Source organism: Solanum pennellii, chromosome 7, assembly GCF_001406875.1.
Source record: "Solanum pennellii chromosome 7, SPENNV200".
Taxonomy (NCBI): Eukaryota; Viridiplantae; Streptophyta; class Magnoliopsida; order Solanales; family Solanaceae; genus Solanum; species Solanum pennellii.
The window spans coordinates 4,619,394-4,637,633 of record NC_028643.1 but is presented as its reverse complement, the minus strand read 5'-3'; the positions used below and the strand labels follow the sequence as shown (position 1 = coordinate 4,637,633).

At 38.1% G+C, this 18,240-nt stretch overlaps 1 protein-coding gene across 1 annotated transcript in view; it reads left to right on the top strand.

Annotated features, from left to right (window-relative positions):
• Positions 1 to 15,531, top strand: part of LOC107026512 (U3 small nucleolar RNA-associated protein 25) — a 23,186-nt gene extending 7,655 nt beyond the window's left edge. The window contains exons 8-25 of the mRNA XM_015227504.2: positions 685 to 785; positions 904 to 1,035; positions 2,497 to 2,577; positions 3,263 to 3,444; positions 4,159 to 4,231; positions 4,765 to 4,824; positions 4,940 to 4,978; positions 5,067 to 5,155; positions 5,390 to 5,454; positions 5,594 to 5,640; positions 6,808 to 6,867; positions 7,551 to 7,622; positions 8,682 to 8,711; positions 8,807 to 8,901; positions 9,037 to 9,142; positions 14,870 to 14,932; positions 15,026 to 15,088; positions 15,228 to 15,531. Coding sequence (XP_015082990.1) covers positions 685 to 785; positions 904 to 1,035; positions 2,497 to 2,577; positions 3,263 to 3,444; positions 4,159 to 4,231; positions 4,765 to 4,824; positions 4,940 to 4,978; positions 5,067 to 5,155; positions 5,390 to 5,454; positions 5,594 to 5,640; positions 6,808 to 6,867; positions 7,551 to 7,622; positions 8,682 to 8,711; positions 8,807 to 8,901; positions 9,037 to 9,142; positions 14,870 to 14,932; positions 15,026 to 15,088; positions 15,228 to 15,302 — 1,433 coding nt within the window. The 3' untranslated portion in view covers positions 15,303 to 15,531. The remainder of the gene's footprint in view (positions 1 to 684; positions 786 to 903; positions 1,036 to 2,496; positions 2,578 to 3,262; positions 3,445 to 4,158; positions 4,232 to 4,764; positions 4,825 to 4,939; positions 4,979 to 5,066; positions 5,156 to 5,389; positions 5,455 to 5,593; positions 5,641 to 6,807; positions 6,868 to 7,550; positions 7,623 to 8,681; positions 8,712 to 8,806; positions 8,902 to 9,036; positions 9,143 to 14,869; positions 14,933 to 15,025; positions 15,089 to 15,227) is intronic.
• The last annotated feature ends 2,709 nt before the right edge of the window (positions 15,532 to 18,240 follow it).

Here is an 18,240-nt window from a genome sequence, read left to right as displayed (position 1 = left end):
CCCCCCCCCCCCCAATTGGTCCATTAAACATTGAGGTCCACTTGTAATGCTGTTATTCTTCGTAGGTAAACATGCATTCACTCATAATGCTGCACAAAATTTCACAATTTCACTATGCTGAACTTGACTCATCTCAAAAAAGCAAACATGCTTGACAGCGTATTCAATTTGAATTCTGATGTTATATTTCCAACTTAACCAACAAGTGAGGTCCATCTCTAATGATTCACACCTTATGTATGCATCAGTGATGCAAAACGTTGATGTAGGAACTTTCAAGCATTTGCATTATGTGGTTTGGTGATTGCATCATTCCCTCAAGCTTAAAGTTCATAAAACCAAAGTATACAAAAATTACAGGAAGTGGCGTCTTACTTGCAGTATCAAGTGCTTACATTTAGTTTTGTACTTCATCAAGTTTGTCTAGATTATGGGAATTTGATTTTGAGTGATTGTTGAGGGAGGGAAACAAGAATGAGATAGGGTGTGTATTTTCTTCATTGAAGGAATACTAAAGGTGAATTAGATTCTCTACTTATTTGTTCCTCTTACCAAACTCCTATTGTGGCACCCTTTGTCGTTATTAACCTGACGGACTTTATCTTGCTCTTCATGTATTATATTCTGTTTCCTGTTCTGCTATAATTGGTGTTGTAATTGCCATTGCTTCCTTTACTATTATAGGCAACAGCTACCGGGATATTCTGCACCACAACAAGAAACCCTTCTATCTCAAAGGTCTAGAAGAAGATTCAAGTACCATGGATGCTTATGTTATGCATTCTGTAAGAGCATCTCATTAGCTTCTTTTCACCATAATTAATTTGTTCAAGTTTGAGTGATGTGTTTTATAATCCAAATTGCAAACATGTCTTGGTTATATGAGGGAATCGTTTTATGCAGCTCAATCATATCTTCAGAACTAGGGATCTTGTAAAGAAGAACGAGGCAAAACTAGCTAAGATTCAGGACAATGTGAAGGCGGATATCCTAAGTAATGAAGCCTTTCTTGACCGCGGGTTTACTCGCCCTAAGGTATTTACCTATTTTCATTCCTATTCTTTTGAATATGAATTTGTGAGAAATATACACTTGTTATTTATGTTACACGGATTTTTCATTTGCCTTGGTGTACCCATCGATTGGGTGATAACGAATGTAACTACTTTTGTGCCGATTCTACAAAATACAGTAGAAGTTAGCAAAAACCTTTGCGTACTTGCACTGGATATTTCCCAACACCAGTAGCGGATATCAAGCTTTGTGTTTTATTAGAGGTGCATCCTTGTCTTGTTTACAATATATAGATATTGTTGAGGGCTTTGATGTGTAAAATTGAGGATACTCTTAGAAGAAGATTTGTATATGTTAGTGGGAAATTGTGTGATTTCGTTTCGGTAAAAAGAGAACATCCCATCCTACTCTTGGTACATGCACTTTGCTGGCATAACCTTGTGTATTGTCTGTGAGTTAATACTCTTAAAAGTTATACCCATAGTTAGTAGTTATGGTGGAGCTGGATTATTGCAGAGGAGACTACTTGATGTACAACTATAACTATCCAATCTTCCGTTCAAAGAGACTCTTAAACGTATTCCATCCTGACCCACATTTTATGCATATCACTCCTGATAGTTGGTTTAGCCTTTAAGAAGTTAAATCACAACGTTGCCCATCTCCAGAGAATCAGAAATACTGGATAGTCTAGCAATTTCTCTTTCCAACTTGACAATTTCTTTTTTGGGTAGCACCTGTTAATGTGTTAGACACATCAGATATGCCCTTGCCAAACCCTCTTACGAGGGACTACTGGGGGTTCTTCCCACTTCTTTTCTCAGTGAGTCGAACTTCCGACTTCTTGGTGAGAAGTGGTGCTTTTCTCACTATAGAAACCTTTCTTGTTAATATGCCCTTCTACTTATTGTATATGTGCGCAAGCTTAAAGTTCATTTTCTTCTTTTTTTGCTTTTATATTTTACTTGTAATACAGCTTGGGATATCATATATCTTTTAAAAGTTTTTTCTGATTATGCCAATGGTCAGATCCCTATGAATAAGCTAGTTTCGGAATCCCACTACCTTTAGTCATTTTATCATAAGATTTTCCTTATTCTCTCCCCTCCTACATTAACCACCTGCTCAACTGTCTTTAGACAAAGCAAAAGTGCAGTTGACTATCACCTGATTATTTAGGAACTAACAGCGCATTTGAGCCATTGAGGTCCACTTATGGTTTTATATTCTGGATTTCAACGAGCGTGATCAACTTTTTCAATAATTTCTTAATGGTTTGGCTGATTTTCTTGATGATTGTACTTCTGTGGTTACATCCATGTTTGTTCTATATCAACTTTTGTACTATGATCTTGCATTTCCTGGTGTCCGATTTTGTACCCTCATCTTTCATTAAGCACTTCGAAACATATAGTGTTTGATCATTTTTTTGTGGTTTGGTTAACTTGTTATAATATTGATCATTTCTTGTGATTGGTTCAGGTTTTGATCCTTCTCCCTCTAGCAAGTGTTGCATTTCGGTTAGTCAAGCGGCTGATTGATTTGACACCTCCTAAATACAAGGTAGTTTCTCCATTTCCTGAATTCTCATGCAAAATAAACTAAGCAGTGCCTTTCCTAGATTTTTGCAGCAGCTTTCATGAAATGATTTCTTGTTGGATCTTGGAATTAAGCAAGAGTATTGATATTCATGCGTTGCCGCTTGACCTAGAAACTGTAGTTAGTTTCTGTGAAGTATATAGAACTTTGCCTAGTAAGATATATTGACTAGTGTTTGGAACCAAGCACCTTGCAAGTTTCTATAGACACCTTACGTAAGATAAACATATATCAAGTTAACAACTGTGCTATTTTATTTTGCAGTAATATGCAAACTTTTAGCAGTGATATGCTAGTGAATATGGATTTGTTAAAAAAATTGGTAATGGGATAATTTTATTAATGAAAAACTGCTAGTGCGTAGGTATTTCCAGTAAAATGAATTGCATGTTCAATTTGCAATATGTTGCTCCGTCTAGAAGACAAGAATGTACAATGGCCTATTACGCCTTCATTTTTGGGATTGAGGTGAACGTTTAGATTTCTTGGAAAACATTTTTGGCCTTGTTAGATGTGAGTCGTTAAGTGGAGCTCATAGTTAAGGTAAAGACATTATTCAATTAGCCACCACTAGACCAAGATTATATTTCTAATTTTGGCATCAGTAGGCCTTCTTCATACTTTATTAATGTGGTTTTGATTCCCTCAGTCTAATGTAGAGGAGCATGAACGTTTCTATAGAGAATTTGGAGCTGGAGTAAGTGAAGAGAAGGAGGATGAAGATGCTGCAGAAATCTCTGAATCAAAAAGGAGCTCAAAACCATCTGATTTTGAAACACTATTTGGGGGAAATAACAATGATCATTTCATGATCGGAATTAAATTCACTAGGTATGTTTCTTAACTCTGGTAAAATTGCCCAAACATTTACTACACCATGAAAGCTGTCTTTCTTTGTCCAAGTACTTTTCAACTTCGACGCTCTAAGTATTGCTGGTAAGCATTATTCAAAGGACACATATTTTGCTCATTATTCAGTCATGAACAACTTGCTGAAGTACCTGTATTATGCAAGCAGGTTCGTAAGAGAAAAGTTTAATCGTCTATTTCGCCTTGCATTCATATCCTCCTGGTTTATTTGTTTTTGAGATGTCGTGTGCTGCATGTCATAGTAGCCCTTGATACACATCTTGCTAAATAAATTCACAATTTATAGAAAGAACAACGAAGTTATTAAATGAAACCCACAATTTTCAAAGATGTCATGTATGTTCATGGGATGTCTTGTGGTTGTGCACTTCCACTTTGACTGATGATGCTTTAAATTGGTTAATCTAAGTAAGCTTTGACTACAAATTGATGGATGTGGCACATGGTTCAACTTGAAATCTAAGCAATACATGAAGATGGACAAATCGAGACACTTATTTCTTTTCTTACAGAGTAGGTTAGAACATGCTAGCAACACTCAATAAGGTAATGAAACTGTGTGCATAGGTATGAGTAACTCCACGGTATAATGTCAAAATTATGGAGAGATCCATCTGGAATATTTTTACTGTTTTTTTTCTCCGAAGGAAAATCATATGCGTGTCTTTATTTTAGGAGGAGCATAAGATTGTATGGTGACTTCTACTCGTCAGACATGATTGTTGCTTCCCCTCTTGGGTTAATCACTGTAAGTTTGCTAATACATGCTTTGATCTCTTGTTCCTTGTCAATTTATGGCTAATAGATCTTTCATGAAATCCTTGATTCTCTCTTATGTTCGACATATACAGTATACGTTTTCCAGAACACAGAAAGGAAAAGAAGTGCTAATTTAAAGCCATAAATTGAAGTAATAAGTGATCTTGCAAATCGTCGCCTCTTGACTGATTTTTTTGTTGAGGGGGCTTGTATCTGTAATATTCTATACAGGCTTAAGACATAGCCACAATTTTTTCTCCACGAATATTGTAATTTGAATAGTCTCATTACTTCAAAGGAGCCCGGCTAGTCCTTTTCAAAAAAGAAATAATCAAAAATATCATGCATCCTTCTATAATCTCAGAACTCTATTCTTCTCATTTCTATACCCTGTTTCAGTATATCAACAGATCTTCTCAAAGCTTATTCTCTTAATGCTAATGCTATGCAGCTGTAATGTGATGTAAGAAAATCGTTATAAGTTGAGCTGTTACTAACTTTTTGTTAAATTTTTTCCTCCAGAAAATTGGGGAGGCTGAATTATACAAGGATAAAAATGTTGATTATCTGTCTTCTATAGAGGTAATTATTGTTGGAATATTTATATTAGTTTGGAAAGTAGTGGGCTGTGCTTTATTTTTTTTAGCAATGCTCATTACCCTTTTATCATCTAACGATATAACTACCATTTGAGCAGGTTCTAATTGTTGACCATGCAGATGTCATATTGATGCAGGTACTTTGATAGTTCATCTGTGCCCTTTTTATTGATTTGGTGCATACCTACACTTCACTATCTTCTGTTCATATTTTTGTACTTGCAGAATTGGTCACACGTGAATACAATTGTTGAGCAATTAAATCGGATACCTTCCCAGCAACATGGAACAGATATTATGCGCATTAGGCAGTGGTAAGCTTCAAACTGCTCTTTTATCTGCCTTTTTGCTTGTTTCAGTTATCCACCCCATTTTTTGAAAAAAGGAAGTGGGTTGCTCTGTGTGTTCTAAACGCGGATTCACGTAAAACATTCCACGACCACACAAATAGAGGATAAATATGAGGGCGAAACTGAGAACACGTTGCGCTCCCTTGAAATGACTGATGCTTTTTGCTGATAATTCTGTTTTCTTAATGTGGCTTGCAGGTATTTAGATGGTCAAGCGCCATTCTATCGGCAATCAATAATCTTATCTTCTCATATAAATCCAGGTAAGTTCACAACTTTTGTGTGGCAGGCTGTAAAGATAGATGGTAATGATATAATTTTGAAAAATCTGGTGTCATTCTTGATAACAGTTTTTACAATTACAGCCTAAAATTTATAGTTTTTTTCTTCTGTCCTATGCAGACATCAATGGATTATTTAACCATCATTGCCTCAACCATGAAGGAAAGGTCTGTCCATTTGGCATTGCATATAAGTATTCCTCTTTTCTCTGGTGACAATGATGGGAAACTTTCGGATTATGATAACCCTTAATATGATTTTGTGTTGTGTTTGTCTCTTGACCTCTGTTCCTAATTTAGAGTGCTATGTTGTTACTTTTTGACTGCTCTTTCCGTCATCCGCTTTCCCTCAGTTATACCTCCTTGTGTTTGGTGTACTATAAGTTGGTAAGCATTTTGGGCATAGTTTGAGCATCTAGCGCGTAAAAGAAGTATATGCTTTTCAGAGGGAAAATTAACTTTGATCTACAAACGAAAAAGGGGTACAATTGTTGGTCCGTTTGTTAAAGAAAATTACTGGACCAGTCTGATGGAATTATTTTTTCACCCAAAATATCCAGACGTTGATAGCCTTCTTGTCATCATGTTAATTTAAAGTGTCTGGACTAATCAATCGTCCATACACTAGTGATTTGTTGCTATACTTGTAATAAATTTTTTGTTGATAACAGAGGTAATTTTTGTTGGAATTTTGAGGACCAATGATGCACAACTCAAAACTTGATGGAGAATGGACCTTACCCTCTGTTCTTAACTCTTAAATATTGGACCAATGAAGTACTTCTAAACTACATCACGTTGCGCTCTTGTCACTAGGTCAAAGCCTGGGGGCACTTTGAAGCTGTAATTTTAATTATTATTTTTCCTTTCTCTAATTAAAAATAAAATCATTTTCCATTTGACTTTCTATTTTTCCTTCCACTTACATTCTTCTAATGAGGACCTTCATAAAAGAAAAAAATTCTTCTAGTGAAGATGATAGATGTGCCTAAACTTATGCAACATGATGAATTAATTTCCATTATACAGTAATATTTTAATAGTGGGAGATGGAAATTTTGATGCGAGTTCAATATGTTGTTCTTACTTCATTTGAGTTTTGACGGGTTGCATACATTAGGGGAAAAAGAATTGGATTTCCACTAGAAAAGATTGATGCATTGTCCTGCAGATTACCTTGGAATTTATAATGCTCATTCAACATTAATTAAGAAAAAATTGCTAGAAATGTCCTCTTTACTGTCCTAAAACATCAATGTAGAATTTCAGCATGTTTACATTCTGTGAATGCTTAGAAAAGAGAGATATTTGCTTATCTAAGTGCTGTATTTTCAGGTCAAACTGGCAAGCGAGTATAAAGGTGTTTTACCAAAGGTAGTACTTCAAATACGGCAGGTGAGCATTAAAACTATGGTCCTTATCAAAAAAAAAAACTATGGTCTTATAGTTATATTTAATAATTTTGTTTAAACCCAGCAAATTTTCAGTGTAAGAATTTCAGTTTTTTTTTTTGATGACTGGTGTCCGGGCCAGCTTTTGCTTATTCTGACTAATGCCACGGAATACCTGCCACCTCCCACCAGCATGTACCAGTTAACTCTGTCCATCTAGGCTAGGACAGATGGGAAGAGTCACCTAGTGTTTTTTTGTCTCCACTGGAAATGAACCTGAGACCTCATGGTTCTCAACCACTTCATTGACCAATAGGCCACACCCTTGGGTGCAATAATTTCAGTTTATCAAAAAGGAATACATCGAGTTCTGGGTCTGTAGTTATGTCATGTTATAATTATGTTGATACTATGATCACCTCATCTAAAACTTTTGTTTAACAGAGATGGGACACTTGTATTTCTTTTATGTCTTAAACACTTGCTCTTCCCTGCAGTCTAATTATTTTTCTTAGCCAAGCATGTGGACATACTATTGTATGCTACATGTATTATTAAGTTTGAATCTTGTCTGGCTTCTGTTTTATTTTTTAATTGTAGACATGAATTTGATTAATCATGTTACTGTGGAAGTACTATAGATTCCTTTCTCCTCTTATGGATTCTTGCCATTTCTCAAACTTGCAGATTTATGAGCGATTTGATGTGAATACTGCTGAAGATGCTGATGATGCCCGGTTTGACTATTTCACAAAAAAGGTCTGTTATTCTTCTGCATTATTGGTCATTTCTCTTCATGATGGCACGGCTCAAACAATTGTGATATTATCTTTCCTGAAGTTCAGAGCTTGCTCCTACTACGCCTTTAACAAGATGAAATGTATTTCCCAGACCATAAAAAATGTTTAAGAAAATGAAACCTCTTTACCTTCTCAGTGGAAGTTCGATAAAAATGGTATCCTCTTTACTAGGCTCCAGGGTCATAATGCCTGCTTCACATTCTTTAATCAAATTTTTCCTTAACCAAATCATTGTGTGGCTGCTGTAGACCCCCCTCCCCCTTTCAATGAGAAAAACCCAAAGAATGTAGGTAAACAATAATGAAAGTGAAGATAAAAATGAGTATGGTTCAAATAGTACTACATTGTATGATCACATTTTTTAAAGTTTAACATACGTACAGTTTCCCGTTGTCTGATCCGTATAACCCTCCATCATTTCTTCTGTTACAGAGCCGCCATATGATTCATCCTTTAGGCTCTAATTTTCTAAGATCCTGTATTTTATCATGTTAGCTTATATCGTAAATGCAACTCTTTTTCCTTTTTCACGATGAAGCTACATAAGTATATAGCAACTTAATTCTCTGCCGGAACGTATTTGTATAAATGATTATTTTGGAATCGGATACTCTAATCATTTTTTGTGTCTGTATTAAAAGATTATTTAAGGCACTGCCCCTAATCTTTGTTTCAATTTCAAATCTGGCGGTGCATATAAACTAAGATTATCCAATACCATCTCGTTACTTCCCACTGAGTTTTCCTGAACTATTTAGCACCTGCGTTTGTACTGTGTTATTCAATGTAAAGAGAGATGAAGTCGTCTTGCTTCAATATTTGTCATTTACTCCTTAGTTATGGAATTGTACATTCGTTCTTTTTTTCCTCAAAAAAAAAAAACTACTACTTATAACCACCTTCTACTGTGCAACATGATTTTGTAAAGTTAATATCATCATCAAGTTAGTTGGTCTTACAATTGAGCTTTACTATTGATGTATGGTCAACTCCACTCTGATCAAGTTTGTTATTCTAGGTGTTCCCCAAGATAAAAGATTCTACTCAGGTATGTTTGACTGAGCTCGGGAAACAATTCATTCTTCCTAAGTATTCAGCTGTGTGAGAGATGGTTATTCCTTGATTCCTTTTTGTGTTCTGCAGGGTGGTATAATGCTATTTATTAGCTCTTACTTTGAGTTTATCCGTGTAAGGAACTTTTTGAAGTCACAAGAGGCATCCTTTTGTCTGTTGGGAGAGTGAGTAATATCTTGTGCTCAGATCACTTTGCATTTCTGTGTATAAAATTGAATTTGTGACCCAAGTGGTCTACTTGTTATATAAGTATGCTATTCTAGTTTAAGGTTCAGTCAGTTGTTTGCCTTTGTTTCCAGGTACACTGAGCAGAGTGACATATCTCGTGCACGAGGGTGGTTTTTTGATGGAAAGAAGAAAATCATGCTTTACACTGAAAGAGCTCACTTCTATCACCGATACAAGGTTCTCTCTCTTGAATGCTATATGTGCTGCCTTACTTTCTCTATTCATGCTTATAAGAATGGTCTGGCATTTGTCTTGGATAATGTTGTATGCTTTTAGTCTATACCTTGTATATCTGATTCTGCTGAGAAAATTGCAGTTAGTCCAAGGCACTCTAACTGGGAATTTTAATCAGCTTATAGAACTCTTTTTATAGTTATTCCTGGTTTCTTCAGTCTTGACATGAACAATCTCCAAATCTCTGTTAAATGGATAAATGTGCTTTCTCTAAAGCTATTTTTAGGTGCCCTCTCGACCTTTCCACCGATGTTATAATATAACCCTCCGATTCTATGGTTCTCCCTGGCTACGAGGCCTCACACGTCTGCCAATTGGAAGTGGTTTCTTTCAGCTGATCGATCTGATTCATGAAAGTTTTCCTTGAATGAGCTTAGAGGATCATGATCAAGGTGATATCCACTCACAAACTAGTATACTGTGAGGAACAGATGGGGATTATGCTTAGATCTATGGTACTCATCCAAAAAAAAGGAATGAAATAGAAAAACTGGTAAGATAAAGCTAGGAGTGGTACAACCTGTCTCTTGCAAAGGTTTCTAATTTTCTTTATATCTGGTAGCTGAATATGAAAGCTCCTGAATGCCTAACACAAACGATCTTCAACGCTAATAGCACTGTGCTATGGAAGTTATATTGAGCCTGGAAGTATACCTTCTAATTACTTGATGGTATTATGGATTTTTCTACTCTTACAAGTCTGTAGTTCTAGGGAAACTAGGAGTGCTTCCAAGGATAGTTTTGTATTTGTTGAATGCCTTGAATGCCTTGGGCCCTTAATTATCTGTTAATTCTGTATGTTGGGCCCAAGCCTGTTAGGGCGTAGCTTAGCACTATATATAGACGCTATGGCAAACCCTATTCCGTAATTCTGTTCTTGCCTCTCCTTAATAAAACTGCTCTCCCTCTTCCCGTGGACGTAGCCAATTTATTGGTGAACCACGTAAATCTGTTGTCTTGTTTTTCGCGTTTATATTTTCTCGTATTATCACAAATTCCGCATAACAAATTGGTATCAGAGCCTCTCGGTTAATCGGTGTTCTTGGAGAATTCGAGATGTCTGCTTTGAACGTGAAAATCGACAAATTCACAGGGAGGAACAGTTTCAGTTTATGGCAGATCAAGATGCGGGCTTTGTTGAAACAGCAAGGTTTCTGGGCGCCGTTGTCGAAAGACAAGAACGCCGTCGTTACTCCTGAGATGGCGATTCTGGAGGAAAAGGCGCATTCGACGATCATGCTGTGTCTCGCGGATGACGTCATCACGGAAGTCTCGGATGAAGAGACTGCTGCTGGTCTGTGGTTGAAGCTGGAGAGTTTGTACATGACAAAATCTCTAACCAACAAGCTGCTTCTGAAACAACGTCTATTCGGTTTACGAATGGCTGAAGGTACACAACTCAGGGAACATTTAGAGCAATTGAATACTTTGTTATTAGAATTGCGTAATATCGATGTGAAGATCGAGGATGAAGATGCTGCCCTGATTCTGTTAGTATCTCTCCCAATGTCGTTTGAGAATTTTGTTCAATCGTTCATTGTTGGGAAAGATACTGTGTCGCTGGAAGAAGTCAGATCGGCCCTTCATAGCAGGGAATTACGGCATAAGGCTAACGGCACAAGTACGGACATACAGCCTTCCGGTCTGTTCACCAGTAGCGGAAAGGGAAGGAAAAACGGCGGAAAGAAAAATAAGCCGATGTCGAAGGGTGCAAAGCCAGATGATGTTTGTAATTACTGCAAGGAGAAGGGACATTGGAAATTTGATTGTCCGAAGAAGAAGAAGCAATCGGAAAAACAATCAGTTTCTGCTGCTGTTGCTGAAGAAGACACCAATTCTGAAGAAGACATTGCCCTAGTTGCGGATGAGCACACTCATCATTCAGATGTGTGGGTTCTCGATTCTGGGGCATCCTATCACATCTGTCCTAGGAGAGAGTGGTTCACGACTTATGAGCAGATAGACGGAGGCAGCATCTCGATGGCCAACAGTTCTGTCTGCAAGGTGGTTGGGACAGGCTCGATCAAGATAAGGACACATGACGGTAGCTTCTGCACATTGAACGAGGTCAGGCACGTTCCATTGATGACGAAAAATCTGATATCTCTCAGTTCTTTGGACAGCAAGGGATTCAGCTGGTCGGGAAAAGATGGAGTCTTGCGGGTCTGGAAGGGTTCAAATCTGATTCTGAAAGGTGTCATGCGTGGTACTTTGTATTTTCTACAAGGTTCCACGGTTACAGGTTCAGCCCATGTTGCATCGTCAGAAGTTCACCAGGAGGATATGACTAAGTTATGGCACATGAGACTTGGTCATATGGGTGAAAGAGGGATGCAAATTCTGTCAAAGGAGGATCTTCTTGCTGGTCATAAGGTTAAAAGCCTAGAGTTTTGTGAACATTGTGTCTTTGGAAAACTACATCGCAACAAGTTTCCAAAAGCCATTCACAGAACAAAAGGCACTCTTGATTATATCCATTCTGATTGCTGGGGTCCATGCCGTGTTGAGTCTTTGGGAGGCTGCAGATTTTTTGTGTCCATGATTGATGACTACTCAAGGATGACTTGGGTGTACATGATGAAGCATAAAAGTGAAGCTTTCCAGAAGTTCAAGGAGTGGAAAATTTTGATGGAAAATCAAACAGGGAAGAAGATCAAGAGGTTGCGAACTGATAATGGGCTGGAATTCTGCTGGTCTGAATTTGATCAATTCTGTAAGGATGAAGGGATTGCTCGACATCGTACAGTCAGAAATACACCACAGCAGAACGGTGTAGCTGAGCGGATGAATCAAACACTTCTGGAGAGAGCAAGGTGCATGCTCTCTAATGCTGGGCTAGATAGAAGATTCTGGGCAGAAGCGGTTAGTACAGCTTGCTACTTGATTAACCGCGGACCACATACAGGCATACAGTGCAAAACACCTATGGAGATGTGGTCAGGAAAAGTTGCTGATTATTCAAATCTGAAAGCTTTTGGTTGTACGGCTTACTATCACGTCAGTGAAGGTAAGTTAGAACCAAGAGCTAAAAAGGGAGTATTTGTGGGCTACGGAGATGGAGTGAAAGGTTTCAGAATCTGGTCTCCAGCAGAAAAGAGGGTTATTATGAGCAGGAACGTTGTCTTTGATGAAAGTTCTCTGCTTAGAACCATTGTGAAGCCTACAACTACGTCAGAAACTGGGAGTCTTGATAAACAGGTGGAGTTTCAAGTCATTCAGAACGAGAGCGATTTGAAAGAACCTGAAGAGGAGGATCAAGAGCCACAGACAGAAACAGATATTCCAGAATCTATGCCATCAGATATCCATCGGAGTATAGCTCAAGATCGGCCAAGGAGGGTTGGAGTTCGTCCACCTACGAGGTATGGTTTTGAGGACATGGTGGGTTATGCACTGCAGGTTGCTGAAGAGGTAGATACATCTGAGCCGTCTACTTACAAAGAAGCCATTTTAAGTCCTGATTCTGAAAAATGGTTTGCTGCTATGGGAGATGAGATGGAGTCCCTACACAAGAATCAGACATGGGATCTGGTCATACAGCCTTCGGGGAGAAAGATTATTACTTGCAAATGGGTTTTCAAGAAGAAGGAAGGGATATCACCAGCAGAAGGAGTCAAGTATAAAGCCAGGGTTGTTGCCAGAGGTTTCAACCAAAGAGAGGGAGTGGACTACAATGAGATCTTCTCACCAGTGGTCAGACATACTTCCATCCGAGTGTTACTAGCGATAGTTACACATCAGAATCTGGAGCTTGAACAACTTGATGTGAAGACAGCGTTTCTACATGGAGAGTTGGAGGAAGAGATATACATGACTCAGCCGGATGGTTTCCAAGTTCCAGGGAAGGAAAATCACGTCTGCAAGTTGAAGAAGTCCTTATATGGACTTAAGCAGTCTCCAAGGCAGTGGTACAAAAGGTTTGACAGCTATATGGTGAAGTTGGGCTATACTCGGAGCTCATATGATTGTTGTGTCTACTACAATAGGCTCAAGGATGATTCATTCATCTATCTGGTGCTTTATGTAGATGATATGCTGATAGCTGCAAAGAAGAAGTATGACATTCAGAAGCTGAAGGGTTTACTTAGTGCTGAGTTTGAGATGAAGGATCTGGGAGCCGCTCGGAAGATTCTAGGGATGGAGATCATTAGAGACAGAGAGAGAAGGAAACTTTTCTTGTCACAGAGAAGCTACATTCAGAAGGTCTTGGCGAGGTTTGGCATGTCTTCATCTAAGCCTATTGATACCCCCAGTGCTGCCAATATCCATCTCACTGCCATGTTCGCTCCACAGTCAGAAGAAGAGAAGGAGTATATGTCACGAGTCCCTTATGCCAGTGCCGTAGGAAGTTTGATGTATGCTATGGTCTGTACAAGGCCAGATTTAGCACATGCAGTCAGTGTAGTGAGCAGATTCATGGGACAACCAGGGAGAGAACATTGGCAGGCTGTGAAGAGAATTTTCCGGTACCTTAGAGGTACATCTGACGTTGGTCTCATTTATGGAGGTGATACTCAGTGCTTGGTTACTGGCTATTCTGATTCTGACTATGCTGGAGATGTTGACACAAGAAGATCGATGACTGGCTATGTGTTTACCCTTGGAGGATCTGTCGTCAGTTGGAAGGCAACTTTGCAACCTACAGTGACTTTGTCTACTACGGAAGCGGAGTACATGGCCTTGACAGAGGCTGCAAAAGAAGGGATTTGGCTGAAAGGGCTGGTTAGTGATCTTGGTCTGCATCATGATCAGGCTACGGTGTATTGTGACAGTTTGAGCGCAATTTGTCTAGCCAAGGATCAAGTCCATCATGAGAGAACCAAGCATATTGACGTAAGGTATCATTTTCTGAGAAGTGAGAAGAGAATCAAGGTGAAGAAAGTAGGAACTGCTGATAATCCTGCTGATATGTTCACAAAGCCGGTTCCACAGAGCAAGTTTCAACACTGTTTGGACTTGCTCAACATCAGAAGCTGTTAATTGCCCTGCGGGGCAACTCTGAGGAAGAGGGGGAGGCCTGGCACTATCATAGTGCGTCTGAAGAATCTGTTCGGAGAATTCAAGTCAAGGTGGAGATTTGTTGAATGCCTTGAATGCCTTGGGCCCTTAATTATCTATTAATTCTGTATGTTGGGCCCAAGCCTGTTAGGGCGTAGCTTAGCACTATATATAAACGCTATGGCAAACCCTATTCCGTAATTCTGTTCTTGCCTCTCCTTAATAAAACTGCTCTCCCTCTTCCCGTGGACGTAGCCAATTTATTGGTGAACCACGTAAATCTGTTGTCTTGTTTTTCGCGTTTATATTTTCTCGTATTATCACAAATACCGCATAACAGTATTGTTCCTGGGGTTGAATTTGTGATCTAGTAGACTTGTCACTTCCAAGAATGAAAGGCGGTTCGTTATGCGGTAACGTTTGTATTTAAACAGTATTGTGTGGTAGTGGCCAACTTTCTTCTCAATTACACAGCCATTTGATAGTTAATGTTGGTATTAATCTCGTCTTCTTTCATGATTATTGGTTGTATGTATCCTTTTTGAGACAGGTAACTTATTGGTTGTATGTATCCTTAGATTCCTCTAAAAGATATTATCAGCCTTTTTTAATTTATTGTTTGCATAATACTAACTAATTAAGTTTATGTGTTCAACTTGTTCTGAGAATTAGATACGTGGCATTCAGAACTTGATCATTTATTCACTTCCAGAGCGGAAAGAATTTTACCCAGAGGTGATCATTTCTACTTCGCCCCCAAATTAGGATTATATGGTGCTTCACATGAACGCAAGTCTTACCAAGTTATCTTTTTCATTTCTCCTGCAGGTTGTAAATCTGCTACAAGGGTCTGCTTGCACTGTTCTATTTTCTCGTTTTGACCAGCTTCGGGTATGGCTTCAAATCGCCCTATACAATTATTAGTTCTATCTTTTGCTCTCATGCTTCTTCAACATCTCAAACTTTCTCCAAGTGTTTGGTTTCCTTGTAGTGCTCTTACCGCGCAATCTACTTTTTCTGTTGAATTCAGCTTGAGAGGATTGTTGGTACTGCTGCTTCAAAAAGGATGGTCACGTCGGACAAGGGTGTTTTCGTCTTTTGCTAAAAGGGAAGTCACAGAAAATCTCAACAGAAGTGTTTGGCCAAAGAGGTCTTGCTTTCAGAAGGGTCCAACTGTTTCTGCAGCTCAAGGAACTGCACTTATCCAAAAGAAGGAAAATGGTTCTTGCCTTCAATTCAGAAATCTTATAACACATTCTTTGAGCAGTATTGCTTAATTTTTTCTTTTTAAAAATTTGATATTTGTATAACATTATTCAGTTTCAGAAATATATATAAAAAAAATGAACTTAATCGTTTCGACTGATCTGCCCTTGGGATTTTTGGGCATTGCTCTCGATGAGTTAGCGATGGCTATCTAGTAGTTTACAAGCACTTCTATTGCACACGTTTTTGGAGCAAGGTGTGGTTTATATTAACTAAACATCCATTGCAAGCAGGGGTTGACTCACATGTATCCGTGAGAGTGCACGTGCACTCATTAACTTTTTAAACAAAGTCATATATATATATATATATATATATATATATATATAGAGAGAGAGAGAGAGAGAGAGAGAGAGAGAGGGAGAATTGATGTGAACATATATTCGGGGGTGGACTCACATGCGTTAACTTTTTAAACAAATTTATATATATATATATATATATATATATAGAGAGAGAGAGAGAGAGAGAGAGAGAGAGAGGAAGAATTGATAAAGTGAACATATATTCGGGGGTGGACTCACATGCGTTAACTTTTTAAACAAAGTCATATATATATATATATATATATATATAGAGAGAGAGAGAGAGAGAGAGAGAGAGAGAGGAAGAATTGATAAAGTGAACATATATTCGGGGGTGGACTCACATGCGTTAACTTTTTAAACAAAGTCATATATATATAGAGAGAGAGAGCGCATTGATAAAATGTACATATATTTAATAGTGCATCCTAACAACCAAAAGTCGTGGGTGCACTGGTCGAACGCTCCAACTTGCTGCGCAATTGTGCGAGATCGATTGCTAGCGAAGGCAACAAATTTTTTTAACTTTAAATTCAGCCTTTTCTCTTAAAAATAAACTTTAATAAGGCTACTAGAAACAAATAAAAGCCCTAACACAATTCTAAATAAATCATAGCACAATTCTAAGTAAAATATAAGGCTACTAGAAAATCTACAACTTACAAGCATTGTTATTTCTTCACTGCATAATTGAAGTCCTACTCCTATTACTTCTGGGTAAAATTGTAAGTTCTTCTTTGTAAGCGTATTGTTTTTTGCAATAATTTGTTGTTGATTTTTGTGATTTGAGATGAATAGATTTTTGACGAAAAATATTCTTCTTGAAGAAACCTTACCCCAGAATAAGAACCAGGTTCTTGTAAGTTGCTTTTAAGTAAAGACACAAACACTTATTGAATTAAAAACCTTCCTCACTCAAGGAAGGAAAAACCTCGTTTTATTAATTCAATTATAAGATTTTGTGATTACAACTCAATAATCAAAAAGCCTTATCTCTACTACCTCACTCGATTGACTCCAATCGTTCTCTCCAAAAGGCCAAACCCACCTTTTGTTACAACTTTCACTAATACTCAACCCTACAAAGAGCCAAACCCACCCTTTGTACAATAAACTGTAAATTACAATCGAAAACAAAACAAGACAAACAGTTCTACACGTTAAAAACCTTCTCACTCAAGAACGTTTTAAACGTAGCAATCCTATCAATCTTGAAGACTTCAGTTTGATGAATAATTCTGCCTTTTCTCTCTGCGTGAAGTCGTGTCTTGCTTCCTCTGCCTCGTGCTCTTCTTATAGAGTTTATTTTGCCTTGTACAATCCTTATCTGATAAGGTAAGGAAGTTATTGTTAAACAAGGATTCCTTTTTAAAGTACAATCCTTATTATATACAACTTCCTTCCTTAATAATATATTTAAGGTTTTCCTTATTTGTATCAACTTGTACCTTTAATATATTATTTTTACTTTGACAAATAACTCCATTTTACTTGACCTTGGACTCTAGCTTGACTTCTTTTGCTGCGTACATTTGCTACTGTTCTTTGCGCTTCTTGTCTATCATCAAAACATGAATAATCGTTTCTATCATATTCTATCATATTCCCCCTTTTTGATGAAGACAAACGTGTAACGTGTGATGCGCAATACTCTTCCGCTTTTGACGAATCAAAAAGAATCCAACAGCGGTTAAGCAACTCTAATCAATATCCATAGCAACAAAATACGCCCATCCAGTTGAGCAATATAAAATGTTCTGGCAACACAACAAAAAGCAACAATACAGAGTGAAACCAACTAAGAGAACCAGGTTCAAACAACATGCTTTGTCACTGTGGAGGTTGACCAGGCTTAGTTGAAGCAGAAGCCAGCATATCCAAAACTCTGTCAACTCTTGCGTTGTTAGCAAGTTGCTGCTGCACCAACTGATCCTTCAACCTGTGTATTTCAGCATTTGAAGAATCAAGCTCAGCACGTAACTTCTGGTTTTCTGACTCAAGTGCGACGTTCTTTTCTTCAGCTACTTTAAGTTCCCTGAGTAAATGAGCAACAGGACCAGATGTACGTGGCGACGCAGTTGCAACCTGCTCCGACTCCAGGGGAATGCCACAATCAGCAAGGATGGTTTGAGTGAACATATCTGCACGAGTTAAAATCCTGCCTTCTCCCAATGGTACTTCAAATGCATCAAACACTCTAGTCAACAAGTTTCCAAAAGCTAACTGATGAGAGCCTAGCTTAGGATCCACAATTCTAGCAAGATGTTTGATAATCAGTGTGGGCCAATCAATCCGCTCTTTGCACTCAATTGCATTCATAAGTCCCATGTCTCTTATGGAGGCAATGTGACGTTGGTGACCTCTAGGCAGTATTACCTTATGAACTATCTGGAAAAGAAGCTTATGCAAAGATCTCATTATTCCCTTTAAAACAGTTTGAGCCCTAGAATTGACTCTACCTTGAGAGAATTT